This window comes from Leptopilina boulardi, unplaced genomic scaffold (genome assembly GCF_019393585.1).
Source record: "Leptopilina boulardi isolate dan_hultmark-lab unplaced genomic scaffold, ZJU_Lbou_2.1 LbouV2_55, whole genome shotgun sequence".
NCBI classification, from domain to species: Eukaryota; Metazoa; Arthropoda; class Insecta; order Hymenoptera; family Figitidae; genus Leptopilina; species Leptopilina boulardi.
The window spans coordinates 342,510-365,071 of NW_026138000.1; the positions used below are offsets into that span (position 1 = coordinate 342,510).

The 22,562-nt window shown below is 18.4% G+C and overlaps 3 protein-coding genes across 3 annotated transcripts; 1 reads left to right on the forward strand and 2 right to left on the reverse strand.

The window, feature by feature from the left end:
- Position 1: 1 nt before the first annotated feature.
- Positions 2-9,773, reverse strand: LOC127290077 (mRNA export factor GLE1). Its single transcript, XM_051318467.1, has 8 exons — positions 9,590-9,773; positions 8,216-8,527; positions 3,624-4,049; positions 3,330-3,420; positions 3,050-3,256; positions 2,699-2,994; positions 2,186-2,564; positions 2-461 (listed from the first exon to the last, which is right to left on the reverse strand). Exons 1-8 carry the CDS (start codon positions 9,620-9,622, stop codon positions 199-201), a joined length of 2,007 nt encoding a protein of 668 aa, XP_051174424.1. The 5' UTR covers positions 9,623-9,773; the 3' UTR covers positions 2-198.
- A 462-nt stretch (positions 9,774-10,235) lies between these two features.
- LOC127290074 (uncharacterized protein DDB_G0283697) lies at positions 10,236-18,080 on the forward strand. The gene is made up of 5 exons (XM_051318462.1): positions 10,236-10,362; positions 11,664-13,784; positions 13,887-14,543; positions 14,802-15,039; positions 17,678-18,080. Exons 2-5 carry the CDS (start codon positions 11,764-11,766, stop codon positions 17,942-17,944), a joined length of 3,183 nt encoding a protein of 1,060 aa, XP_051174419.1. The 5' UTR covers positions 10,236-10,362; positions 11,664-11,763; the 3' UTR covers positions 17,945-18,080.
- A 692-nt stretch (positions 18,081-18,772) lies between these two features.
- Positions 18,773-22,414, reverse strand: LOC127290089 (transmembrane protein 216-like). The gene is made up of 2 exons (XM_051318480.1): positions 22,133-22,414; positions 18,773-19,478 (listed from the first exon to the last, which is right to left on the reverse strand). Exon 2 carries the CDS (start codon positions 19,449-19,451, stop codon positions 19,026-19,028), a length of 426 nt encoding a protein of 141 aa, XP_051174437.1. The 5' UTR covers positions 19,452-19,478; positions 22,133-22,414; the 3' UTR covers positions 18,773-19,025.
- Positions 22,415-22,562: the final 148 nt, after the last annotated feature.

Here is a 22,562-nt window from a genome sequence, read left to right on the forward strand (position 1 = left end):
ATAAAATTTTTTGTTTTTTTATTATTATTAAACAATTTAATAATATTTCAAAATGTAAAACTGATGAATTAATACGAATTTTCTTTTTTTTTATGCTTTCGCTTTTTGAATAAATGAAAAATCTATACAATTTGACTAAATTTAACAATTTTCTAAATTTAATTTTTTTTTTCAATTTTTTTTTTCAATTTTTTTTTTTTACCAATAATTTGGAGGAAGTTCGCCTTTTGGTGGTGGTATTGTTTTTGTTGTTAGGCATTGTTTTAAAAATTCCTCTAAACGATCTAATGGACCGTCATTAATTCCACGTATTTTACTAATTATTGGATAATAATCAGTTATCATTAATGACAAAAGTTTTGGAAATTGTTTTGGATACGCTGTCCATAAATAATGTCCCGTCACTTCCAATACAACAACAATTAACGTTGCATAAATATCCGAGAATTGTGTTTGCGGTTCTGTAATGGAGGATAAATACAAAATTTTTTTTTTTTTTTTCGTTAAAAATTAACAAAAACAAAAAAAAACAAAAAAAGGAAAATACAAAAAAAGCAATAAAAAAAAAGTACAAAGAAAAATACAAAGAAAAAACAATTAAAAAAAAGTACAAAGAAAAATACAAAGAAAAAAAAAATTTTTGAAATATAATTTAAATAAATATTAAAAGAAATTAAAAATAATTTTTTTTTTGAAATTAAAAATCCAGAATAAAAATTACAAAAAATGACTGAAAAAACGGAAAAATTGAAGAAAATAAAAATTACAAAAGTTAGAAAAAATAAAAACACTAAACCAAAAAAATATAAAATGCGTAAAAAATAGAAATAAATTTAAGTAATTGTAAATAATGCTAGAAAAATATGTTAATTATTCTTTTTTTTTTTTGTAATAATAATTAATTTTGTCATAATTATTTTTGAGCCGAATTTTTATTTGTTCAAATTAGTATTTTTTGTAGAATTTTCATCAAAACGATTTTTTCTATATTACCAGAATTTTTCAATAACCGAAAATTTACTGATCACAGAATTTTTATTTTGTTCGAATTTTTATTTGTCAGAATTTTTATTTACTCGAATTTTCATTTTTAACATAATAGAACATTTTAAAGAATTTTTATTGGCTAAAATTTCATAGCATAGAATTTTCATTTTATTCTTTCAGATGAATTTTCACTTTGTTCAATTATTTAATTATTTAATGGAATTTCCATAAAAAACGATTTTTCTGCTGAATTTTTAACCGAAAAATTATTTAACAAAATTTCTAATTGATTTTTGAATTTTCATTTGTCCGAAATTGCAAATGACCGAAACACTCGATTTTGGCGCGATTTTTAAATAATCTACCAATCACAATTTTATGGATAATTTTTTTTGATTGGTTGATAATTTAAAAATCGCGCCAAAATCGATTGTTTCGGTCATTTGCAATTTCGGACAAATGAAAATTCTATCAATTAGAAATTGCGTTAAATAATTTTTCAGTTAAGTTAAAAATTCTGCAGAAAAATCGGTTTTTATGGAAATTCAATGAAATAATAATTCGAACAAAGTGAAAATTCATTTGAAAGAATAAAATGAAAATTATTCTATGCAATGAAATTTTAGCCAATAAAAATTCTTTAAAATGTTCTATTATGTTAAAAATGAAAATTCGCGTAAATAAAAATTCTGACAAATAAAAATTCGAACAAAATAAAAATTTTGTGAAGTGAATTTTCGGTTATATGAAAAATTCTACAAAAATACTAATTCTAATAAATTAAAAATTCGGCGTAAAAATTAATTACGACAAATGAAATTTTATAAAATGAAAATTCTAGAATTTTTAGAAAATAATCATGCGTTCCCTAAAAAAATAGAAATTAATTTAATTAATTGTAAATAATGCTAGAAAATTATGTTAATTTTTTTTTTCCAATAATATATAATTTATTATTAAAAAATAATTATTTTATTTTTTAATTAATAATTAATTAAGAAATAATTATTTTATTCTCTAATTAATAATTAAATAAAAAATAATTTTATTTTTTAATTAATAATTAATTAAGAAATAATTATTTTATTTTTTTAATTAATAATTAATTAAAAAATAATGATTTTATTTTTTTAATTAATAATTAATTCTGGAATTTTTAATTAATTTTTTCTTGTTGTAAATTTGTAAAAATAATTACCATTATTAAGCATTGCAGCGAGCCATCTCCATGCAAATTGTAAGCCATGTGGATGATTTTTCATAATTCCCTGCCTTTGTCTTGTGACAATAATCGATGAATAAAGTCTCATTAATCCAGTGATACGTTTTAAAAATTTTATATGATCCTCAACAATGCCATTTTCATTATATTTATAGCCTAATGATTTATAATATTCCATGTCTGTTTGTCCAGTGAGACGGGGAAAAAATACCGGTACAATAAATGGACATTTAATACGAAAATTTGCCAATAATAAATCACCAAATTCAGGCCATTCATTCCACAGTGCAACGGCAATAGCAGCTATTGGATATGCAGCTTCCGGTTTACTTGACACAACATTTTCGCCTTGACTCTAAAAATTATTTTTAATTTTTAATTTTTAAAATTCAATTTAAATAGAAATTATTTTTAAATGTTTTTATTTTCAAAATAATTTTGAGTTATTTTCAAAAATTAGAAAATTCTATTTTTTTTTTCCAAACTTACGATAATTTGAATGGCAAGAGTATTTTTAATATAAGCATCGGCTCTTGAATCCGATGATAAATTACCAGATAATACAAATCTCAATCTTTCATATTGATCTTGAAAAAATTCTTTACTCTGCAATGAGAGTGCATTAATTGGATTAATAATTTTCTTTTGCGATTGCGAACGAAATTGTTTACCCTCAATACTTTTTATATAAATTTCATATTTTTCTTTACAACTATTAATAAGTTCATCGCTTTCGACAAATATTTGCAATGATTCCTTGTCGAAAAATTTGTATAATTCAATATCTGGAAAAAAAATCAATTTATTTTCATTTTCTCACGAAAAAAAAAAAAAAATTACCTGGTGCATTTGCAGTTTCAGTTGAAGGGACATTTTCAATTTCTTCATTTACAGAATCAGTGACTTCAATGCCAAGCGGTTCGGGAACAAAAATTTCCTGTTGAATTTGCGTCAATTGATGATTTTCACGTAATTGCAATGCCTCAGCTTCTTTTAATTCTTGTTCTCTTTGAGCAATTTTTGCATCGTGCATCGCATTAATTCGTTCTGAAAAAAAGGGAATAAAAATTCTTTTTTTGGAAAAATACTTTTTTAAAAAAACGAGAAGGAAATACAATACCAATTTCAATTTTAAAATGACGCAATACTTCTTCAATATTTTGTACGGTTATTTTTGCAAATTCAAAATCTGTTACTGTAAGTCTTCCGGCCTGAAAATTATTAATTACTATTAAAATAATTAAAAAATTAAGGTAATTTAAAAGAATATAAATTAAAATTGAAATAATTTTGAAATTAATATAAATTAAAAATTTGAAATAATTTTGAAATTAATATAAATTAAAAATTTGAAATAATTTTTTAAAAAAATACAATTGAGGGGGGAAAAAATCTAATTTTTTTTTCATCTCACCCTCGCTGCACTGCCAATTGTTTCCATATGATTGCGAAATTCATGAATTTTTTCAATATAAGGCTCAATAATATATTTTTCCTTACATGAATTTGTTAATAATTCAAAATCACGAAATTTCTCATGAAAATTATTTTGTATCATTATCATTTCTTCTTGTTCTTTAATTTTTTTTCTCTCCTCCTCAGCGTCGCGTTCAAGTTTTTCCTTTTGTTCTTTAATTCTTTGCGCCAATAATTGTTGTTCATGTTTACGACGTAATTCCATTTGTTGTGCTTGTCGTTCCTCTTCGGCTTCTAAACGTGAAAGTTCATCTTTTCTCACTTGTTCACGTTGCACCGATAATATTGAATGATAAATTTCAATTTCTTTTCGCGATGCACTCAATGAACGTTCCATTTCTTCGATGCGTTTACGCATTTTTTGCTGTTCGAAAAAGAAAAAAAAAAAAGAATTAAAAAAGTAATTATTATTATATAATAATAAAATGCTTGGTCTTCTGCCCGTGTCAAATTTTGACAATTCTTTTTCTCATTTTTGCCAAAGTTGTATAATTGTGTTTCCAAATTTCGGAATAAGTTTCTTTCAAAATTCCAAATTCGAAAATTCAATTCACAAAGCTGAAGTACACAACGTTTACCAACGAAAATTTTTTTAAAAGTTGTATATTAATTCAAAAATTGTACAAAAAATTTATGATGAGAAAAAAGATGCGCCAGGAAATTTTGTACAAGATAGTAATTTGAAAAAAAATTTATTTTTCAAAATTAATTTTTAAGGTACCAGGGGCCAACGAATACCTATTAAATATTAATTATAAAAATACAGGCCTCGAATCAACTTAAAGACACAAAAAAAGTCGTTTTAGTCGATTTATATTCCAAAATAGTGGATTTGTTTTTTATTTTAACAAAAATATTTTACAGATTTTTAAATAAAAAATTTTTTTTTTATTAATAATCATTCTCGAAGGGTTAAATTTGAAATTTTTAGAAATAATTAAATTTCAAAAGATATTGTTAATTTTCAAACAATTATTAAATTTTACACAACTAAAAATAATTTATCAAACAATTTTTGGAAAATATTTTTTAAATTTAATTGAATTTTCAAAAATTTAAAATTGAGATTTTTGAAATTAATTGAAACTTTAAGTGTTTTGTAATTAAAATTTTTTGATGATTTCACTAAAAATTTATTAGAAAATGCGGACAAAATACAATAATTTGAAAATTATTTTTAATTGAAAAATGGTTTCAGATAGTTGAATTTTCAAAGAATATTATTAAAATAGTTAAAAATAATTGAATTTCCTTAAGAGTTATAATTGAATTTATTAAATTTGAAAAAAAAAAATTTTTCGATGGAAAATTTTAGAAATAATTAAATTTTAGATGCTTTTAAATTCAAATTATTGAAAATTCAATTAATTTTGAATTCAAATTTTTGAGAATAATTAAATTTTATTTGATTTTAAATTTGGAAAATAATTGAATTTCAGTTCAATTTAAAATTGAAAATTTTTGGGAAATAATTGAATTTTAATTGAAATTTTGGATAATAATTTAATTTAAGTTCATTTTTGATTGAAAATTTGGATAATTAATTTTGAATAGGAATTTTAGAAAATAATTGAATTTCAATTAAAATTTTGCAAAATAATTGAATTTCAATTGATTTTGAATTGAAATTTTGGAAAATAATTGAATTTCAATTAATATTAAATTGAAACTTTTGAAAGTAATTGAATTTTACTTGATTTTGGATTGAAAATTTTGAAAATAATTGAATTTTAGTTGATTTTTAATTGAAATTTTGGAAAATATTTGATTTTAAATCAAAAATTTTGAAAATAATTGAATTTTAATTGATTTTAAATTGCAAATTTAATTAAATTTCAATTGAAATTTTGGAAAAAAAATTGATTTTAAATCGAAAATTTTAAAAATAATTGAATTTTTGTTAATTTTTAATTAAAATTTTAGAAAATAATTGAATTTTAGTTGATTTTGAATTGAAATTTTGGAAAATAATTGAATTTTAATTGAAATTTTGTCAGTAATTTAATTTTAGTTCGTTTTTGATTGAAAATTTTGATAAAAATTAATTTTAAATTTAATATTGAATTTTTATTGATTTTCAATTGGAATTTTAGGTAATAATTGAATTTTATTTGATTTTGAATTGAAAATTTGGTAAATAATTAAATTTTAAAAGATTTAAAATTTAAAATTTTGAAAATAATTGAATTTTATTTGATTCTGAATTGAAAATTTTGAAAATAATTGAATTTAAATTGAAATTTTAGAAAATAATTGAATTTTAGTTGATTTTGAATTGAAATTTTGGAAATAATTGAATTTTGGTCGATTTTGAATTGAAAATTTTGGAAAATAATTGAATTTCAATTAAAATTTTTCAAAATAATTGAATTTTAATTGATTTTGAATTGAAATTTTTGGGAAATAATTGAATTTTAATTAAAATTTTGGATAATAATTTAATTTAAGTTCATTTTTGATTAAAAATTTAAATAATTAATTTTGAATAGAAATTTTAGAAAATTATTGAATTTTATTTCATTTTAAATTGAAAACTTGCGGTAAATAATTAAATTTTAAATTGAAAATTTTGGATAATTATTGGATTTTTAATTGATATTGAATTAAAATTTCGGGTAATAATTGAATTTTAATTTATTTTGAATTGAAATTTTTTAAAAAATAATTCAATTTTATTGTGATATTTTTTTCTTTTTTAATTATAAACAATTGTTAAATTTCATAAAAATTTTAATTGAAAAATAATTTTGATATAGTTGAATTTTTGATGTATCTCATTAAAATTATTAAAAATAATTCATTTGGTGAAGAATCATTTTAGTTCAAAATTTGGAAAATAATTGAATTTCAGTGCATTTTAAATTGAAAATTTTTGGGAAATAATTGAATTTTAATTGAAATTTTGGATAATAATTTAATTTCAGTTCATTTTTGATTGAAAATTTGGATAGTTAATTTTGAATAGAAATTTTCAGAAAATAATTGAATTTTATTTCATTATAAATTGAAAACTTTGTAAATAATTAAATTTTAAATTGAAAATTTTGGATAATTATTGAATTTTAATTGATTTTGAATTAAAATTTCTTGTAATAATTGAATTTTAAAAGATTTTGAATTGAAATTTTGGAAAATAATTCAAATTTTATTTGATTTTGAATTGAAATTTCGGAAAATAATTGAATTTTAATTGAAATTTTGATAATAATTAATTTTGAATGGAAATTGTGGATAATTATTGAATTTTAATTGATTTTGAATTGAAATTTTGGGTAATAATTGAATTTTATTTGATTTTAAATTGAAAATTTTGAAAATAATTGAATTTTAAAAGATTTTGAATTGAAATTTTGGGTAATAATTGAATTTTATTTGATTTTAAATTGAAAATTTTGAAAATAATTGAATTTTAATTGAAATTTTGATAATAATTAATTTTGAATGGAAATTGTGGATAATTATTGAATTTTAATTGATTTTGAATTGAAATTTTGGGTAATAATTGAATTTTATTTGATTTTAAATTGAAAATTTTGAAAATAATTGAATTTTAAAAGATTTTGAATTGAAATTTTGGAAAATAATTGAATTTTAAAAGATTTTAAATTGAAATTTTGGAAAATAATTGAATTTCAATTGAAATGTTGGATAATAATTTAATTTTAGTTGATTTTTGATTGAAAATTTTGATAATAATTAATTTTGAATTCAAATTTTTGAGAATAATGAAATTTTATTTGATTTTAAATTTGGGTAATAATTGAATTTTATTTGATTTTAAATAGAAATTTTAGAAAATAATCGAATTTTATTTCATTTTAAATTGAAAACTTGGTAAATAATTAAATTTTAAATTGAAAATTTTTGATATTTATTGGATATTTAATTGATTTTTAATTAAAATTTCGGGTAATAATTGAATTTTAGTTTATTTTGAATTGAAATTTTTTAAAAAATAATTCAATTTTATTGTGAGATTTTAATTTTTAAATTATAAACAATTGTTAAATTTCATAAAAATTTGAATTGAAAAATAATTTTAATATAATTGAATTTGTAATGTATTTCATTAAAATTATTAAAAATAATTAATTTAGTGAAAAATCATTTTAGTTCAAAATTTGTTAAATAATTAAATTGAAGAAGATCTGAAAAAGATCTACATTTTATACTTAAAAAAAAATGTATTTTATTTACATTTTTTTTTCAAATGTAAAAAAAAATGTCGCATTTTATTAAAATAAGTCAATAAAAGTCGTATTTTTGAAAAAAAAAGTCGGAAAAAGTCGTATAAACCGAGGCCTGTAAACATATATAATTTTCATTATTATCATTTAATATGTAATAATATTCTAATAATTTAAATTATTATTGATAATATTAATTTTTAATTTCTTTATAACAAACAATTAAATATTCAATTTGGCGCTCTTGCGCGTGTTTAATTTTACTAATTTAGAAATAATTAATATATATATATATATAAATTTTGTAGGGATTATAAAATTGAGGAAAAATATCGATACTCACTCGAACAAGTTCTTTTCGTTGAAGTTCATTTTCATAAAGAATTTTTTTAATTGAAAATGTAATACTATTACGCGTTGATATATGATTATAATTTTCTGTTATTATTTTATTTTTCTCATCTTCATGAATATTACAGGAATTTTGGATATTTTCCTTTTTTTCCAAATCATTGATATCGTCATAGGAAAATGTTGAATTTGGACCAATTGTCACTTGATTTTGATTTCCCAATGAGACGCGTTTTGCTTTTTGTAAAACGGAAATTTTTAACGATTCAAATTCCGAGGCAACATCAGAGGAATTCAATTTTTTCTGTGAATAATTAAAAAATTAAAAATTCTCTTTTTTAAAATTAATCTCATTTAATTTAATTAAAATTATTAATATTAATATTTAATAAATAAAATATACAATAAATAATAAAATAAACAACATTTTTTAAAATTATAATAATTTAATTTAATTAATTTAACATAATTTAATTTAACAACATTTTTTTAAAATTATAATAATTTAATTTATTATAATTTTAAAAAATGTTGTTTATTTTATTATTTATTGTATATTTTATTTATTATATATTTTACTTTTATAATAATAAATTATTATTATTATTTTTATTAGTTTATTTAATTTTTTAATTTAATTTAATTTATTTTTTAATTTTCATTAAATTACTAATTAAATAATTAATTTTTTTAAATTATTGAGATTTAATTTTTTTTTTTAAATTAATTATTTAATTAGTAATTTAATGAAAAATTAACAAATAAATAAAATTAAATTAAAAAATTAAATAAACTAATAAAAATAATAATAATTTAATTTATTATTATTATTATTATTGCAATGTTTTATTATTATTATTATTATTATTATTACCATAATATTTAGTTTAAATTAATATTAATTTAATATAAATAAATAAATAAAAAAAATATCTTTTAATACGTAAAAAAAATACGATAATAAAAAACATTTAGAATATTTCCAAAAATTTACAAAATTTTAAAATAATAATTCAAATTCGCTTTAATAAATACGAGAAAAATGTAAACCTAAATAAATTTTACAATTTTTTTTGATACACACTTTAATTTTACGTTTTTTTTTTTTGTTTTTTTTTTTTAGGAAAGAAAGAAAAAGAAAATATTTTCTGTAAACAAATAAAATTTCATTTTGAGGTTAGATTTTACGAAAATTCTTTTTAGATATTTTTCATATACGTATAAATTACTTAAAATTATATAACGATAAAAAAATACTAAAAAAAATTGTTTCAATTTTACGAAAAAGGAAGGAAAAAACATTTTAAAAAAAAAATTGAGGTTATGCTCGTAAAAATATAGGAAAAAGAACAATATATAAACTCACCCCTTCCTGGGAATTATTAACGATATTTGGCATTTTTTGGTTTCTATTTTTCAAAACAATTCAAATCAATATATATATATATATACACCTAAATAAAATGAAAATAAATGAACATCAATCAAACATAAATGTTAATTTTTTAATTATTAAGCAAAAATTTTGTGTCAACAACATTCGACGACATTTTGTATAAATTTCTGCGTGGATTTTTTCCCTTATCGAAAATTAACTATATTCTAATTGGCTTATAATTTAGAAATTTCCGCGAGAAACAGAATCAACCAATGAATGTTTTCGATAGATTTTATGCTCCAATTACTTTTGAATTCTATTGGATTCAGCAAATCAGAGAAGCAATTTTGGAACACTTTCCAGAAACAACCAATAACAGTTGATGTTTGCATTTCCCCTTCCTAAATATTAAAAAAAAACAAAAAAAAACCCTATGAACGGTGCATAAACCAGTATTTTCCTGTCAAGACCTGCAAAAGTCAAATAATAACAATAATATAACAGTTTTAATAAAATGCATTGACATTTAAAAAAAAATAAATAATAGTTTTGATTATTTATTTTTTGTTCAGTGAAATTGAAATTTTTCTTTCTTTATTATAGTATATAAATACGAAAAAAAACATCTCTATTAATTTTGTTTTATTCGTGAATTTCTTTTTAAAAAAAGTTATAAAAAAAAAATTTTGCGTTTAATCAAAAACAGTGGAAAAAATTTTTTTTTTCGAAATATGAAAGAAAGAAACTTGTAAATAAAAAATGTAAGTAGAAAAATTTGGTAAATTTTTATTTTTAAAACTATATTTAAGCATTTGTAAAATATAATAAATTGGGAAATTTGTTTTTTAAAATTATATTTAACACATTTTTATAAAAATTTGATATATATTATTTTTTTGTTCAATCGTTCAATGAAAAAATATTCTTTATTGCGCATTGTTTTGATTCGTCAAACATAACCTCAAAAAAAAAAAAAACTCGAATTATTTTTTTAAACAAAAATAATTAAGAAAAAAGTAATTATTTTTCAGTTAATTTGCTTTCAATTACAAAAAAAAATTATTAATTTTTGTAAATTTCGTTACTTTTTATTATAATAATTTATATTAATAATTAAAAAAAATTTTTTTTAGTAGAGACAGACGTTAAATAGAAAAATAATGCGTATTTAATATTAATATTTAATAATAATAATAATAATAATAATAATAATACCTAATAATAATAATAATACCTAATAATAATAATAATAGTAAAAAATAAAAAATATTGCGAAATGTTTTGATTCGTCAAACATAACCTAAAAAAAAAAAAAAAAAAAAAGAATTATTTTTTTAAACAAAAATAATTAAGAAAAAAGTAATTATTTTTCAGTTAATTTGCTTTCAATTACAAAAAAAAATTATTAATTTTTGTAAATTTCGTTACTTTTTATTATAATAATTTATATTAATAATTAAAAAAAATTTTTTTTAGTAGAGACAGACGTTAAATAGAAAAATAATGCGTATTTAATATTAATATTTAATAATAATAATAATAATAATAATAATAATAATACCTAATAATAATAATAATACCTAATAATAATAATAATAATAATAATAGTAAAAAATAAAAAATATTGCGAAATGTTTTGATTCGTCAAACATAACCTCAAAAAAAATAATTATTTTTTTAAACAAAAAAATACGGAGAAAAATTTAATTATTTTCAAAAAAAAATTTTTTTCATTTTAAAAATGTTTTTTCGTCATAAATAATCTCAAAAAAAAAGAATTATTTTTTTTAACAAAAAATAAAGAGAAAAATTTCATTATTTTTCTATTAATTTGCTTTCATTTTTTTTTTTTAAATTATTAATTTTTGTAAATTTCTTTATTTTCATTATATATTTTAATTAATAATAAAATAAATTCGTATTTAATATTAATGTTTAATAATGATAATAATAATGATAATAATAATAATAATAATAATTATTATTATATTATTATTATTATTATAAAGAAAAAAAAAATGGAAAAAATTTTTTTTACTAAAAATTTATAATTTTTTTTCAGAATTTCATTTAATGAAACAAAGAAAACAACAACAACAAATGTTCTTCCCTTAAAAAATAATTCGAAAAAGAAGAAATAGAAAAAAAAAATTAATTATAAAATGTATAAAAAATTAAGAAAAATAGTTTCTAATGAAGAAAAAATGAACAGAAAAAATGATGAAGATGATAATGACGATGACAATGATGATGACAATGATGATGACGATGATGATGATGATTTAGAAAAACCACGTCGAAGTTCACTTCACGTTAATCTTTCATATCTCACAAATATAACGACAAATTCACAAATAAGTCAAAAATCATTTGAAAAATCATTAAAAAATAATTCATCATCATCATTCATTTTAAATAATGATAATGAATTAAAAAAACAAAATGAAAAATCCCAAAGAATATTACCACGTATAATAAGTATTGAAAATTGTGGTAAAAAAAAAATAAATAATGATAATGAAGAAAATTTTTCAAAAGATCAATTACTTAATGAAAATTGTTTAAAATTACGTGATGAAATTTTACGTAAAACAAAAGAATTATATAAAACAAAAAATAATGATGATAATAATGACAATAGTGAAAATTGTGAATTAATAAAAAAAACTGAAAAAGTTTTTAATAATGAAAAAAAAATGAAAAATGAAAAATCACCAACTGTTAAAATTTTACTTGGCAATGATGAAGAATTAATAATGTCAGGTGAAAAAAATAAAAAATTAATTTCACTTAATATTATGAATAATAGTTCAATGGAAAAAATTGAAACTCCACGTAGTTCAAAAATATCATTAAAATTATTAAAAAATAATAAACAATTATCACGAAAACGTTTATTTATTGATGATAATGAAAATAATTCACAATTAAAAATTAATGAAATAAATATTGATGAAATACCATTAAAATTATCAAGTCCAATATTAAGTGGTACATGTAAAAAACGTTCGAAATTTTTAATTGATAAAAATTTTTCCAATTTACCATTAATTACATCATCAATGATTGATAATAATAATGATAATAAAAATTCTAATTCAATAATGATGGATATGACAACAATTGAAAATTTATTGCCAATAGTGACAAAAGAAAATATTGACGATACACCAAAATTATCGCAGGACAAAAGAATTATTTCCATGGAATTAACGGAAGTTAAGGGTAAAATTTTATCAACACCTTGGCAAATAAATCGAAATAATAATGAAAATAATGATAATGATGATGATTTAAGTTTTGGTACAGCGAGAACATCACTTAATGTTAATACATCATTGGATCAAAATGAAATTAATACAAAAAAACGTTTTCGTTTATCCCAAAATAATGAGAATTTTGATGATAAAAAATTGAAAAAATTATTTAATATAAATTATGAGAATTCAGTGGAAATTATTGGTGAAAATAATGAATTTTTAAATAAAAATTCTGAAATTGAGAAAAATAAGAAAATAAAGAAAAAATCGATGAATTTTAATAAAACATTGGAAATTGAAGAAAATGAATCATTAGAAGAGGATAAAAATTCAATGATTGAGAAAAAAAGGAGAAATTTAATAGAAAATAAAGAAATGAAGAAAAAATCAACGAATTTTGATAAAACATTGGAAATAGAAGAAAATGAATCATTAAATAAAAATTCAGGGATTGAGAAAAAAAGGAGAAATTTAATAGAAAATAAAGAAATGAAGAAAAAATCAACGAATTTTGATAAAACATTGGAAATAGAAGAAAATAATGAATCATTAGGGGAGAATAAAAATTCAGGGATTGAGAGAAAAAGGGGAAAATTAATTGAAGAAATTAATAGTGGAAAGAGAAAATTAAGAAATATTGATAAAACATTAGAAATTATTGAATTAGAAGATAAAGGCGAAGAAGAAGAAAAAGAAGAAAATTTATTGTCAAATGAGAAAAGAAGAAGCAAAAGAAAATCGGGAAATTTAATTGAAATTGGTGAAACAAGTCGCGTTGAAGGTACACCATTTCCTGTGAGTCGTTCATTTATGTGGAAATCGCAAATTAAACAAAATACAATTGCATCAAATTCACAGTTAAATAAAAATAATTCATTTGGCGATAATTTTGAATCAAAACAAAGAAAACAATCAAAAGAGAGGTGAGTTTTTTTTTTCTTTTTTAATTTACAATTTTTATGAAAATAAAATATTATTTTCCAAAAATTTAATTGAAAAAAATAATTAATTTTTCCTTTTCACAGACATCCAGCTTTAGATAGTTCAGATTCTGATGTGGAATCAAAAAAAATAAATACATCACATGAAATGTCCTCGTTACGTGTAACAAGTGAAACAAGTACAAAAACAAATGAAACATTAAATAATTCAAATTTAATGGGGAAAAAAAAATTATATCCACTACGTGGTCAATCGGATTTATTTTCAATGAGTCCAATAAATACACCGCCGAAAAAAGTGAAAATAATTCCAAGACGCAAGAAAAATGTGAAATGGCAAAAACTTAAAGAGGCACAACGTACGCAAAGAATTCAAAGAATGAAAATTAATGAAACTGATACTACAACCGAATCGGATAATAATGATGATGAGGATGAGGATGAGGATTTGCAACAGGAGAAAGAAGAGAAAATTATTAAGAGTCAAAAAGAAAAACGAGAGAGAAAAAAAAGAAAAGTATTGAAGAAAAAAATTGTTATTAAACCATTATTAACGAATTCAAAATCAGAGAAATTGGTTAATAAAAGAACACAAACTGTAATTGATGAAGATGAAAAACAACAGCAATTACAGTCGGATAGTCGAAGAAGTTCGTTAACGGATTTTGAACTTGTTGAGGAGGTGCGAACGAAAAAACCCACAAAACGATTTGTTATTGTTACAACTGGTTTTTCTAATTGGTAATTTTATTTTTTTTTTTTGACAATTTTATTTTTATTGGAAATTTTTGTTATTTTGGTAAATTTTACAAATTTTTTACTAATCGATTAATTTCTAAAATCCATTTAGGGAAAATAATAAATTTTTGTACGAAATTTCATTTTTAGAAAAAAAAATTTTTCTTTGTAATTGAAAGGGGGTTTTTTTTTTTTTTTTTTTATTTGAAAATGTTGGCAATTTATTTTTATAATTTATTTTTTTTTTTTTTTGCATTACAGTGACAAGAAGAGAGTGAAAACAATTGTGAAAAAATTGGGCAAAGCGGAAATTGAAACAAATGTTTCACGTAAAACAACACACGTTATTAGCACTGGTGTGCGTACAATTAATTTATTAAAAGGAATTCTTCGTGGTTGTTGGCTAGTGAGTTTAGAATGGATTCTAAAATCAAATGATGCAGGAAAATGGCTGAATCCTGAACAATTTGAATTGGCTCATTTCTCGGAATCCGTTAAGGTAAGAAGAAGAGGAAGAAAGAAAAATTTTCACTTTTTCTGCACAGTAAAAAAAAAGAAGTTAACAAAAAATAGAAAAATTAACAAAAAAAATAGAAAAATTAATTAAAAATAGAAAAATTAGAAAAAAATTAATAAAAAATCAGAAAAACTATCAAAATAATTAATAAAAAGGTAGAAAAATTAACAATCCAAATTAATTAATAAATAAAAAGAAAAATTAATAAATAGAAGTAGAAAAATTAACAAAAAATAGAAAAATTAACAAAAGAGTAGAAAAATTAACAAAATTAAAAAAATTAATAAAAAGAAGTAGAAAAATTAAATAAAGAGTAGAAAAATTAACAAAAAATAGAAAAATTAATTAAAAATAGAAAAATTAGAAAAAAATTAATAAAAAATCAGAAAAATTATCAAAACAATTAATAAAAAGATGTAGAAAAATTAACAAACCAAATTAATTAATAAAGAATAGAAAAAGTAATTGAAATAAAAAAATTAATAAAAAAAGTAGAAAAGTTAATAAAAAGAAGTAGAAAAATTAACAAAAAATAAAAAAATTTATTACAAATAGAAAAATTAATAAAAAAAGTAGAAAAATTGACAAAAAAAAGAAAAATTAATTAAAAATAGAAAAATTAGAAAAAAGATTAATAAAAATTAATAAAAAGAAGTAGAAAAATTAACAAAAAATAAATTAAAAATAGAAAAATTAGAAAAAAGATTAATAAAAATTAATAAAAAATCAAAAAAATTATTAAAACTAATAAAAAGTAGAAAAATTAACAAAATTAAGAAATTAATAAAAAGAAGTAGAAAAATTAACAAAAAATAGAAAAATTAGAAAAAAATTAATAAAAAATCGGAAAAATTATCAAAACAATTAATAAAAAGATGTAGAAAAATTAACAAACCAAATTAATTAATGAAAAATAGAAAAATTAATAAAAAGAAGTAGAAAAATTAACAAAAAATAAATTAAAAATAGAAAAATTAGAAAAAAGATTAATAAAAATTAATAAAAAATCAAAAAAATTATTAAAACTAATAAAAAATAGAAAAATTAACAAAAAATAGAAAAATTAATAAAAAAAAATAAAAAAATTAATAAAAAGAAGTAGAAAAATTAATTAAAAATAGAAAAATTAATAAAAAAAAGTAGAAAAATTAACAAAAAATAAAAAAATTAATTAAAAATAGAAAAATTAATAAAAAAAAAGTAGAAAAATTAACAAAAATTGAAAAATTAAAAAAAATAAAAAAATTAATTAAAAATAGAAAAATTAGAAAAAAGATTAATAAAAATTAATAAAAAGAAGTAGAAAAATTAACAAAAAATAGAAAAATTAAAAAAAGTGTAGAAAAATAAACAAAATTAAAAAAATTAATAAAAAGAAGTAGAAAAATTAACAAAAAATAAAAAAATTAATTAAAAAATAGAAAAATTAGAAAAAAGATTAATAAAAATTAATGAAAATTAATAAAAAATCACAAAAATTATTAAAACTAATAAAAAGTAGAAAAATTAACAAAATTAAGAAATTAATAAAAAGAAGTAGAAAAATTAACAAAAAATAGAAAAATTAGAAAAAAATTAATAAAAAATCGGAAAAATTATCAAAACAATTAATAAAAAGATGTAGAAAAATTAACAAACCAAATTAATTAATGAAAAATAGAAAAATTAATAAAAAGAAGTAGAAAAATTAACAAAAAATAAAAAAATTTATTACAAATAGAAAAATTAATAAAAAAAGTAGAAAAATTAACAAAAATAGAAAAAAAAGAAGTAGAAATTTAACCAAAAATAGAAAAATTAACAAAATTAAAAAAATTAATAAAAAGAAGTAGAAAAATTAATTATAAATAGAAAAATTAGAAAAAAAATTAATAAAAATTAATAAAAAGAAGTAGAAAAATTAACAAAAAATAAATTAAAAATAGAAAAATTAGAAAAAAGATTAATAAAAATTAATAAAAAATCAAAAAAATTATTAAAACTAATAAAAAGTAGAAAAATTAACAAAAAATAGAAAAATTAATAAAAAAAAAAAATAAAAAAATTAATAAAAAGAAGTAGAAAAATTAATTAAAAATAGAAAAATTAATAAAAAAAAGTAGAAAAATTAACAAAAAATAAAAAATTTAATTAAAAATAGAAAAATGAATAAAAAAAAGTAGAAAAATTAACAAAAATTGAAAAATTAACAAAAAATAAAAAAATTAATTAAAAATAGGAAAATTAATAAAAAAAAGTAGAAAAATTAACAAAAATAGAAAAATTAATTAAAAAATTAGAAAAATTAACAAAAATAGGAAAATTAATTAAAAAAAAAAAATTAATAACAAATCAAAAAAATTATTAAAACAACTAATAAAAAAGTAAAAAAAATTAACAAAAAATAGAAAAATAATAAAAAGAAGTAGAAAAATTAACAAAAAATAGAAAAATTAATAACAAAAGTAGAAAAATTAACAAAAGTAGAAAAATTAACAAAAATAGAAAAATTAATAAAAAGAAGTAGAAAAATTAACAAAAAATAGAATAATTGGAAAAATTAACAAAAACCTTAATAAAAAGTAGAAAAATTAACCAAAAAAAAAAAAATAAAATTAACGAAAAATTTTCTTCCCACCAGGAAAATCGACGTGAACGTCAATTATTTGGCAATGCATTCGTACCAGAATTATTTGTAAATTGTGGATTAATTTACATTGCCGCAGGTACAAATCCATCACCATTAATGTTAAAGGATTTAATAAAAACGGCTGGCGGCCGTATAACAGAAAATCCATTAGAGGCAAAAATAACAATTGGTCCACAAGGTCTTAGGGAAGTTTGGATTTTAGATTCAATAACAACTGGAAAAATTCAATCAATGAAACAATATCGTTTAAAATCATAGTGTTTAATTAATTAATTTAATTATCAAAGAGTTTTTTTTTTTTTTTTTGCATTTATTATATTTATTATCTAATTCTTTGGTACAAAAATTTGTATAGATTCATATATTATATATATATATATTTTTTTTCACTTTCTATTTTTTGTTCAAATTGTAAAAAAATTCTTCGAAACATAAATCGTTAGCGTAGCTATATTTAAAAAAAAAAAATTCGATTTGTGTTTAGTCTCTAAGAAAAAAAATTCGAGGCTAATTAAATAAAAATTTCGGTGCTATATTTAAATTTTTAAAATAAAGAAATTATTCCATAAAAATCATTAAATTAGAATTTTAGAGTATTTTTCTTTAGAAATTATTATAGACGAATTTTCATTTTTTGAATTGGAATTTGAGAATTTTTTTTTTACGAATTTTTAATTAAAATTTTTGCCAGAATTTTTATTTTACAAACAAAAATTCAAAAGCTAAAAATTTTCTTAATTAAAAATTGGTATAAATAATTATATTATAATAATTATAATAATAATTATAATTTGCTGTATTCTAATTTGGAAAATGAAAATTTGTATAAAAAAAATAATTAATTCTAAAAAAAAATACTGTAAAATAAAAAATTTAATTTTTTTTTTAATGGAAAATTCTTGCGACCGAAAATTTCGATGAATTAATTTTAAGAGTTTTAAAGTTATATTTTTATATTAGAATAATTATTAATTTTACAATTATTATTTATATATTTAAAAAAAAAATTTGATTCGAGAAGAGTAAATATATTTTAATTGAGAGTAAATATTTTTTTTTGTCCTGTAAAGGGTGACAAAAAAACGGTTATATTTTTCTTTCTAAAGGCACTCAAATTTTTTTTTCCATTCTCATTTCAAGGCATTCTTTTTAAGGCTCTTTTTTGGATTTTTGATTCTTTTTTTTTTCTTTCTTTTTCTTTTTGTATTTTTTTCTTTCCTTTTTTTTCCCCTTTTCTTTATTTCTTTACGATTTTTTTTGCAACTTTTCTCTCTTTTTTTTTTGCTTCATTTCAGAATTATAAATTTGGAGGCGAAATTAAAAAAAAAAAAAATTCTCTTCATTCCTCAGGCGATGGTCGATAAATAGAGACGAGGCACAATACTGCAATAATCAATTCGGCGGTGAGTAGAACAATTTGAATACTGCATAATATAACTTCCAATCTTAATGTATAATGTTGCCATAATAAAAAATAAAGTGTAACAAATGAACTTGGAACTGTTAATGCAATTGCAAGAAGAAATAAAAGGCCGCGTTCCATTAAATTTCCCTTACGGCCAAGATAAATGCGTCCAGCTTCAGTGCTCAATAAAAATAATAGCAATGCAAATTCAATTAATAATTTATTAGTGCCTGGCGATGGTAAATTTGCTGCTTTATAAATTCCCATACAAAGTTCACACGTTGCAAACATACCAAAGTAAAATGAATTCAAATACATTAGAATTTCGTAAGTTAATGGCGTTGAAATTGCAGACGGCATTGTTTTTTTTGGCGTTGATTTTTCTTTCTAAAAAAAAAAGAATATTTTATTCTCAAAAAGAAATATTTTATTCTAAAAAAGTAATTTTTTATTTACCCAAACAAATTTTTTTGCGATAATTTTTATTTAACCAAATTTTTATTTAGCCAAATTTTTAATTTGAATCTTAATTTTAATTAAGCCAAAATAAATTTAACCGAGTTTTTATTAAGCAAAATTTTGGCTTAATAAAAATTATTTCAAAAAAAAATTGTTGGCTAAATAAAAGTCTAAATTAAAATTTAGTTTAAAAGAAATTTTAATAAGGCCAAAATAAATTTAACCGAGTTTTTATTAAGCAAAATTTTGGCTTAATTAAAATTATTTTCAAAAAAAATTGTTGGCTAAATAAATAAAAGTCTAAATTAAAATTTGGTTTAAAAGAAATTTTAATTAAGCCAAAATAAATTTAACCGATTTTTTATTAAGCAAAATTTTGGCTTAATAAAAATTATTTTCAACAAAAAATTGTTGGCTAAATAAATAAAATTCTAAATTAAAATTTGGTTTAAAAGAAATTTTAATTAAGCCAAAAATGTTTATTTAACCGAGTTTTTTTAAGCAAAATTTTGGCTTAATAAAAATTATTTTCAAAAAAAATTGTTGGCTAAATAAATAGAAGTCTAAATTAAATTTTTGGTTTAAAAGAAATTTTAATTAAGCCAAAAATGTTTATTACTAAGACAAATTTGGCTAAATCAAAATTTGTCTCAGTAAAAAATTTCGCTAAATAAAAAATCGGTTAAATAAACATTTTTGGCTTCATTAAAATTATTATTTAAAAAAAAAATTTGTTGACTAAATAAATTTAAAATTCTAAATAAAAATTTGGCTTAAAAAAAATTGTCGGCTAAATAAAAATTGTAATAAATAAAAATTTGGCTATATGAAAATTACAGAAAATAAAAAATCGGTTTAATATAAATTATCACAAAGTAAAAATTTGGTTAAATAAAAATTATATGAAATGAAAATTATAAAAAATTGGTTGGCTAAATAAACAAAAATTTGGTCAAATATAAATTATATTAAATATAAAAATTCGGTTAAATAAAAATTTACTTGAAAATTTCGTTAGCTAAATAAAAATTTGGCTTAATGAAAATTCGGCTAACATAAAAATTAAATTTCAAAAAAAAATTTTGTTAAATAAAAATTACAGGAAAAAAAAATTCGGCTAAATAAAAAATTGTTGGAATAATTGAAAATTTTCCTAAATTAAAAATTCGGTTAAATAAAAATTTTAGCTTAATAAAAATAATATTTAAAAAAAATGTTGGGTTAATGAATAAAATTCGAAATAAAAATTCGGTTAATTAACAATTATCGTAAAAAATTTGTTGGCTAAATAAAAATTTGGTTAAATAAAAATTACAGAAAATAAAAATTCGGTTTAATATAAATTAGACAAAGTAAAAATTCGGTTAAATAAAAAATGATAAAAAATTTGTTTGCTAAATAAATAAAATTCAGTTAAATATAAATTATAATAAATAAAAATTTGGTTAATTTGAAATTATCGTAAAAAATTTGTTGGCTAAATAAAAATTATCGTAAAAAATTTGTCAGCTAAATAAAAATTATACTAAATAAAAATTCGGTTAAATAAAAATTTTATTATTAATAAAAAAGTAAATGACTAAATAAAAAAATTTGGCTTAATGTAAAATTTACTTTTGAATTTTTTCGGCTTAAAAATTGTACTAAATAAAAATTCGGCTAAATGCAAATTTTTTAGGTAAATAAAAATTATATTAAATGAAAATTTGGCTAAATCGAATTTTGTCTTAGTAAAAATTTTGCTAAATAAAAACTCGGTTAAATAAAAATTTTAGCTTAATAAAAATAATATTTAAAAAAAATATTGGCTAAATGAATAAAATTCGAAATAAAAATTCGGTTAAATATAAATTATATTAAATAAAAATTTGGTTAATTAAAAATTATCGTAAAAAATTTGTTTGCTAAATAAAAATTATACCAAATACAATTTTGGTTAAATAAAAATTATAGAAAATAAAAATTCTGTTTAATATAAATTAGACCATGTAAAAATTCGGTTAAATAAAAATTATAAAAAATTTGTTGGCTAAATAAATAAAAATTCGGGGATATATTAATTATATTAAATAAAAATTTAGTTAATTAAAAATTATCGTAAAAAATTTGTTGGCTAAATAAAAATTTGGTTAAATAAAAATTATCGTAAAAAATTTGTTGGCTAAATAAAAATTTGGTTAAATTAAAATTATCGTAAAAATTTTTTTTAGCTAAATAAAAATTATACTAAATAAAAATTCGGTTAAATAAAAATTATAATAAATAGAAATTATTTAAAAAAAATTTATTGGCTAAATAAAAATTATAGTACATAAAAATTCGGTTAAATAAAAAATTCTAATAAAATAATAATAAATTGTATTAATTAATTGTAAATAAATAAATTATTTTACAAATAAAATTTGTTAAAAAAAACTTTAAATGCATTTTTAGGTTAGAATTAGCGTACTCTAATAATAAATTTTTATAAATATAAAACAAAAAACCCTAACAATTGAAAAAAAAAACAAAATATCAATTATAATTATTTTAGAAATTCTATATAAAAATGTGTTTATTTATATATACAAAAATATCGTTACCTAGACTACTGTATTCTTCCGATTCTTCAAAATTTTCTTTCACAAAACAATTTTCACTTTCATTATAATTATATATCTAAATTAAAACATTTTTTTTCATTTTCTTTTTCATTAATTGAAAAAGCGGACTAAAAACTGAAAAAAAGCTGTGTTCTATTTTAAACTTGCCTTTTTGGCTCTTAAAATAAATTAACCCGCGTTTGTTTTGTTTTTCAGAATATAAAAAAAAAAGAAAACAATTCTGTTTTGTCAATTTTTCCTTCGATATTTAGTTTTTAGTTCCAATTTCTCTCACTTCAAAATTAAAGTAACATTCATTTATAATATAAATTTTCAAATAAAATATATATTCTGATTGGTTGAAAGAAATTATATTTAAAAACTAATCCACCAATCAACGGCGTGTATGAGAGATGAAGAGTGAAAATTA

Coding starts and splice junctions, on each gene's coding strand:
- LOC127290077 (XM_051318467.1), bottom strand. CDS start 9,622: ATGCCAAATATCGTTAATAATTCCCAGGAAGGG. Junction 8,528..9,589: donor TTAATAATTCCCAGGAAGGG/GTGAGTTTATAT, acceptor AATTATTCACAG/AAAAAATTGAATTCCTCTGA. Junction 2,995..3,049: donor TGAAACTGCAAATGCACCAG/GTAATTTTTTTT, acceptor TTTTTTTTCCAG/ATATTGAATTATACAAATTT.
- LOC127290074 (XM_051318462.1), top strand. CDS start 11,764: ATGTATAAAAAATTAAGAAAAATAGTTTCTAATGAAGAAAAAATGAAC. Junction 13,785..13,886: donor AGAAAACAATCAAAAGAGAG/GTGAGTTTTTTT, acceptor TCCTTTTCACAG/ACATCCAGCTTTAGATAGTT. Junction 14,544..14,801: donor ACAACTGGTTTTTCTAATTG/GTAATTTTATTT, acceptor TTTGCATTACAG/TGACAAGAAGAGAGTGAAAA.
- LOC127290089 (XM_051318480.1), bottom strand. CDS start 19,451: ATGCCGTCTGCAATTTCAACGCCATTAACTTACGAAATTCTAATGTAT.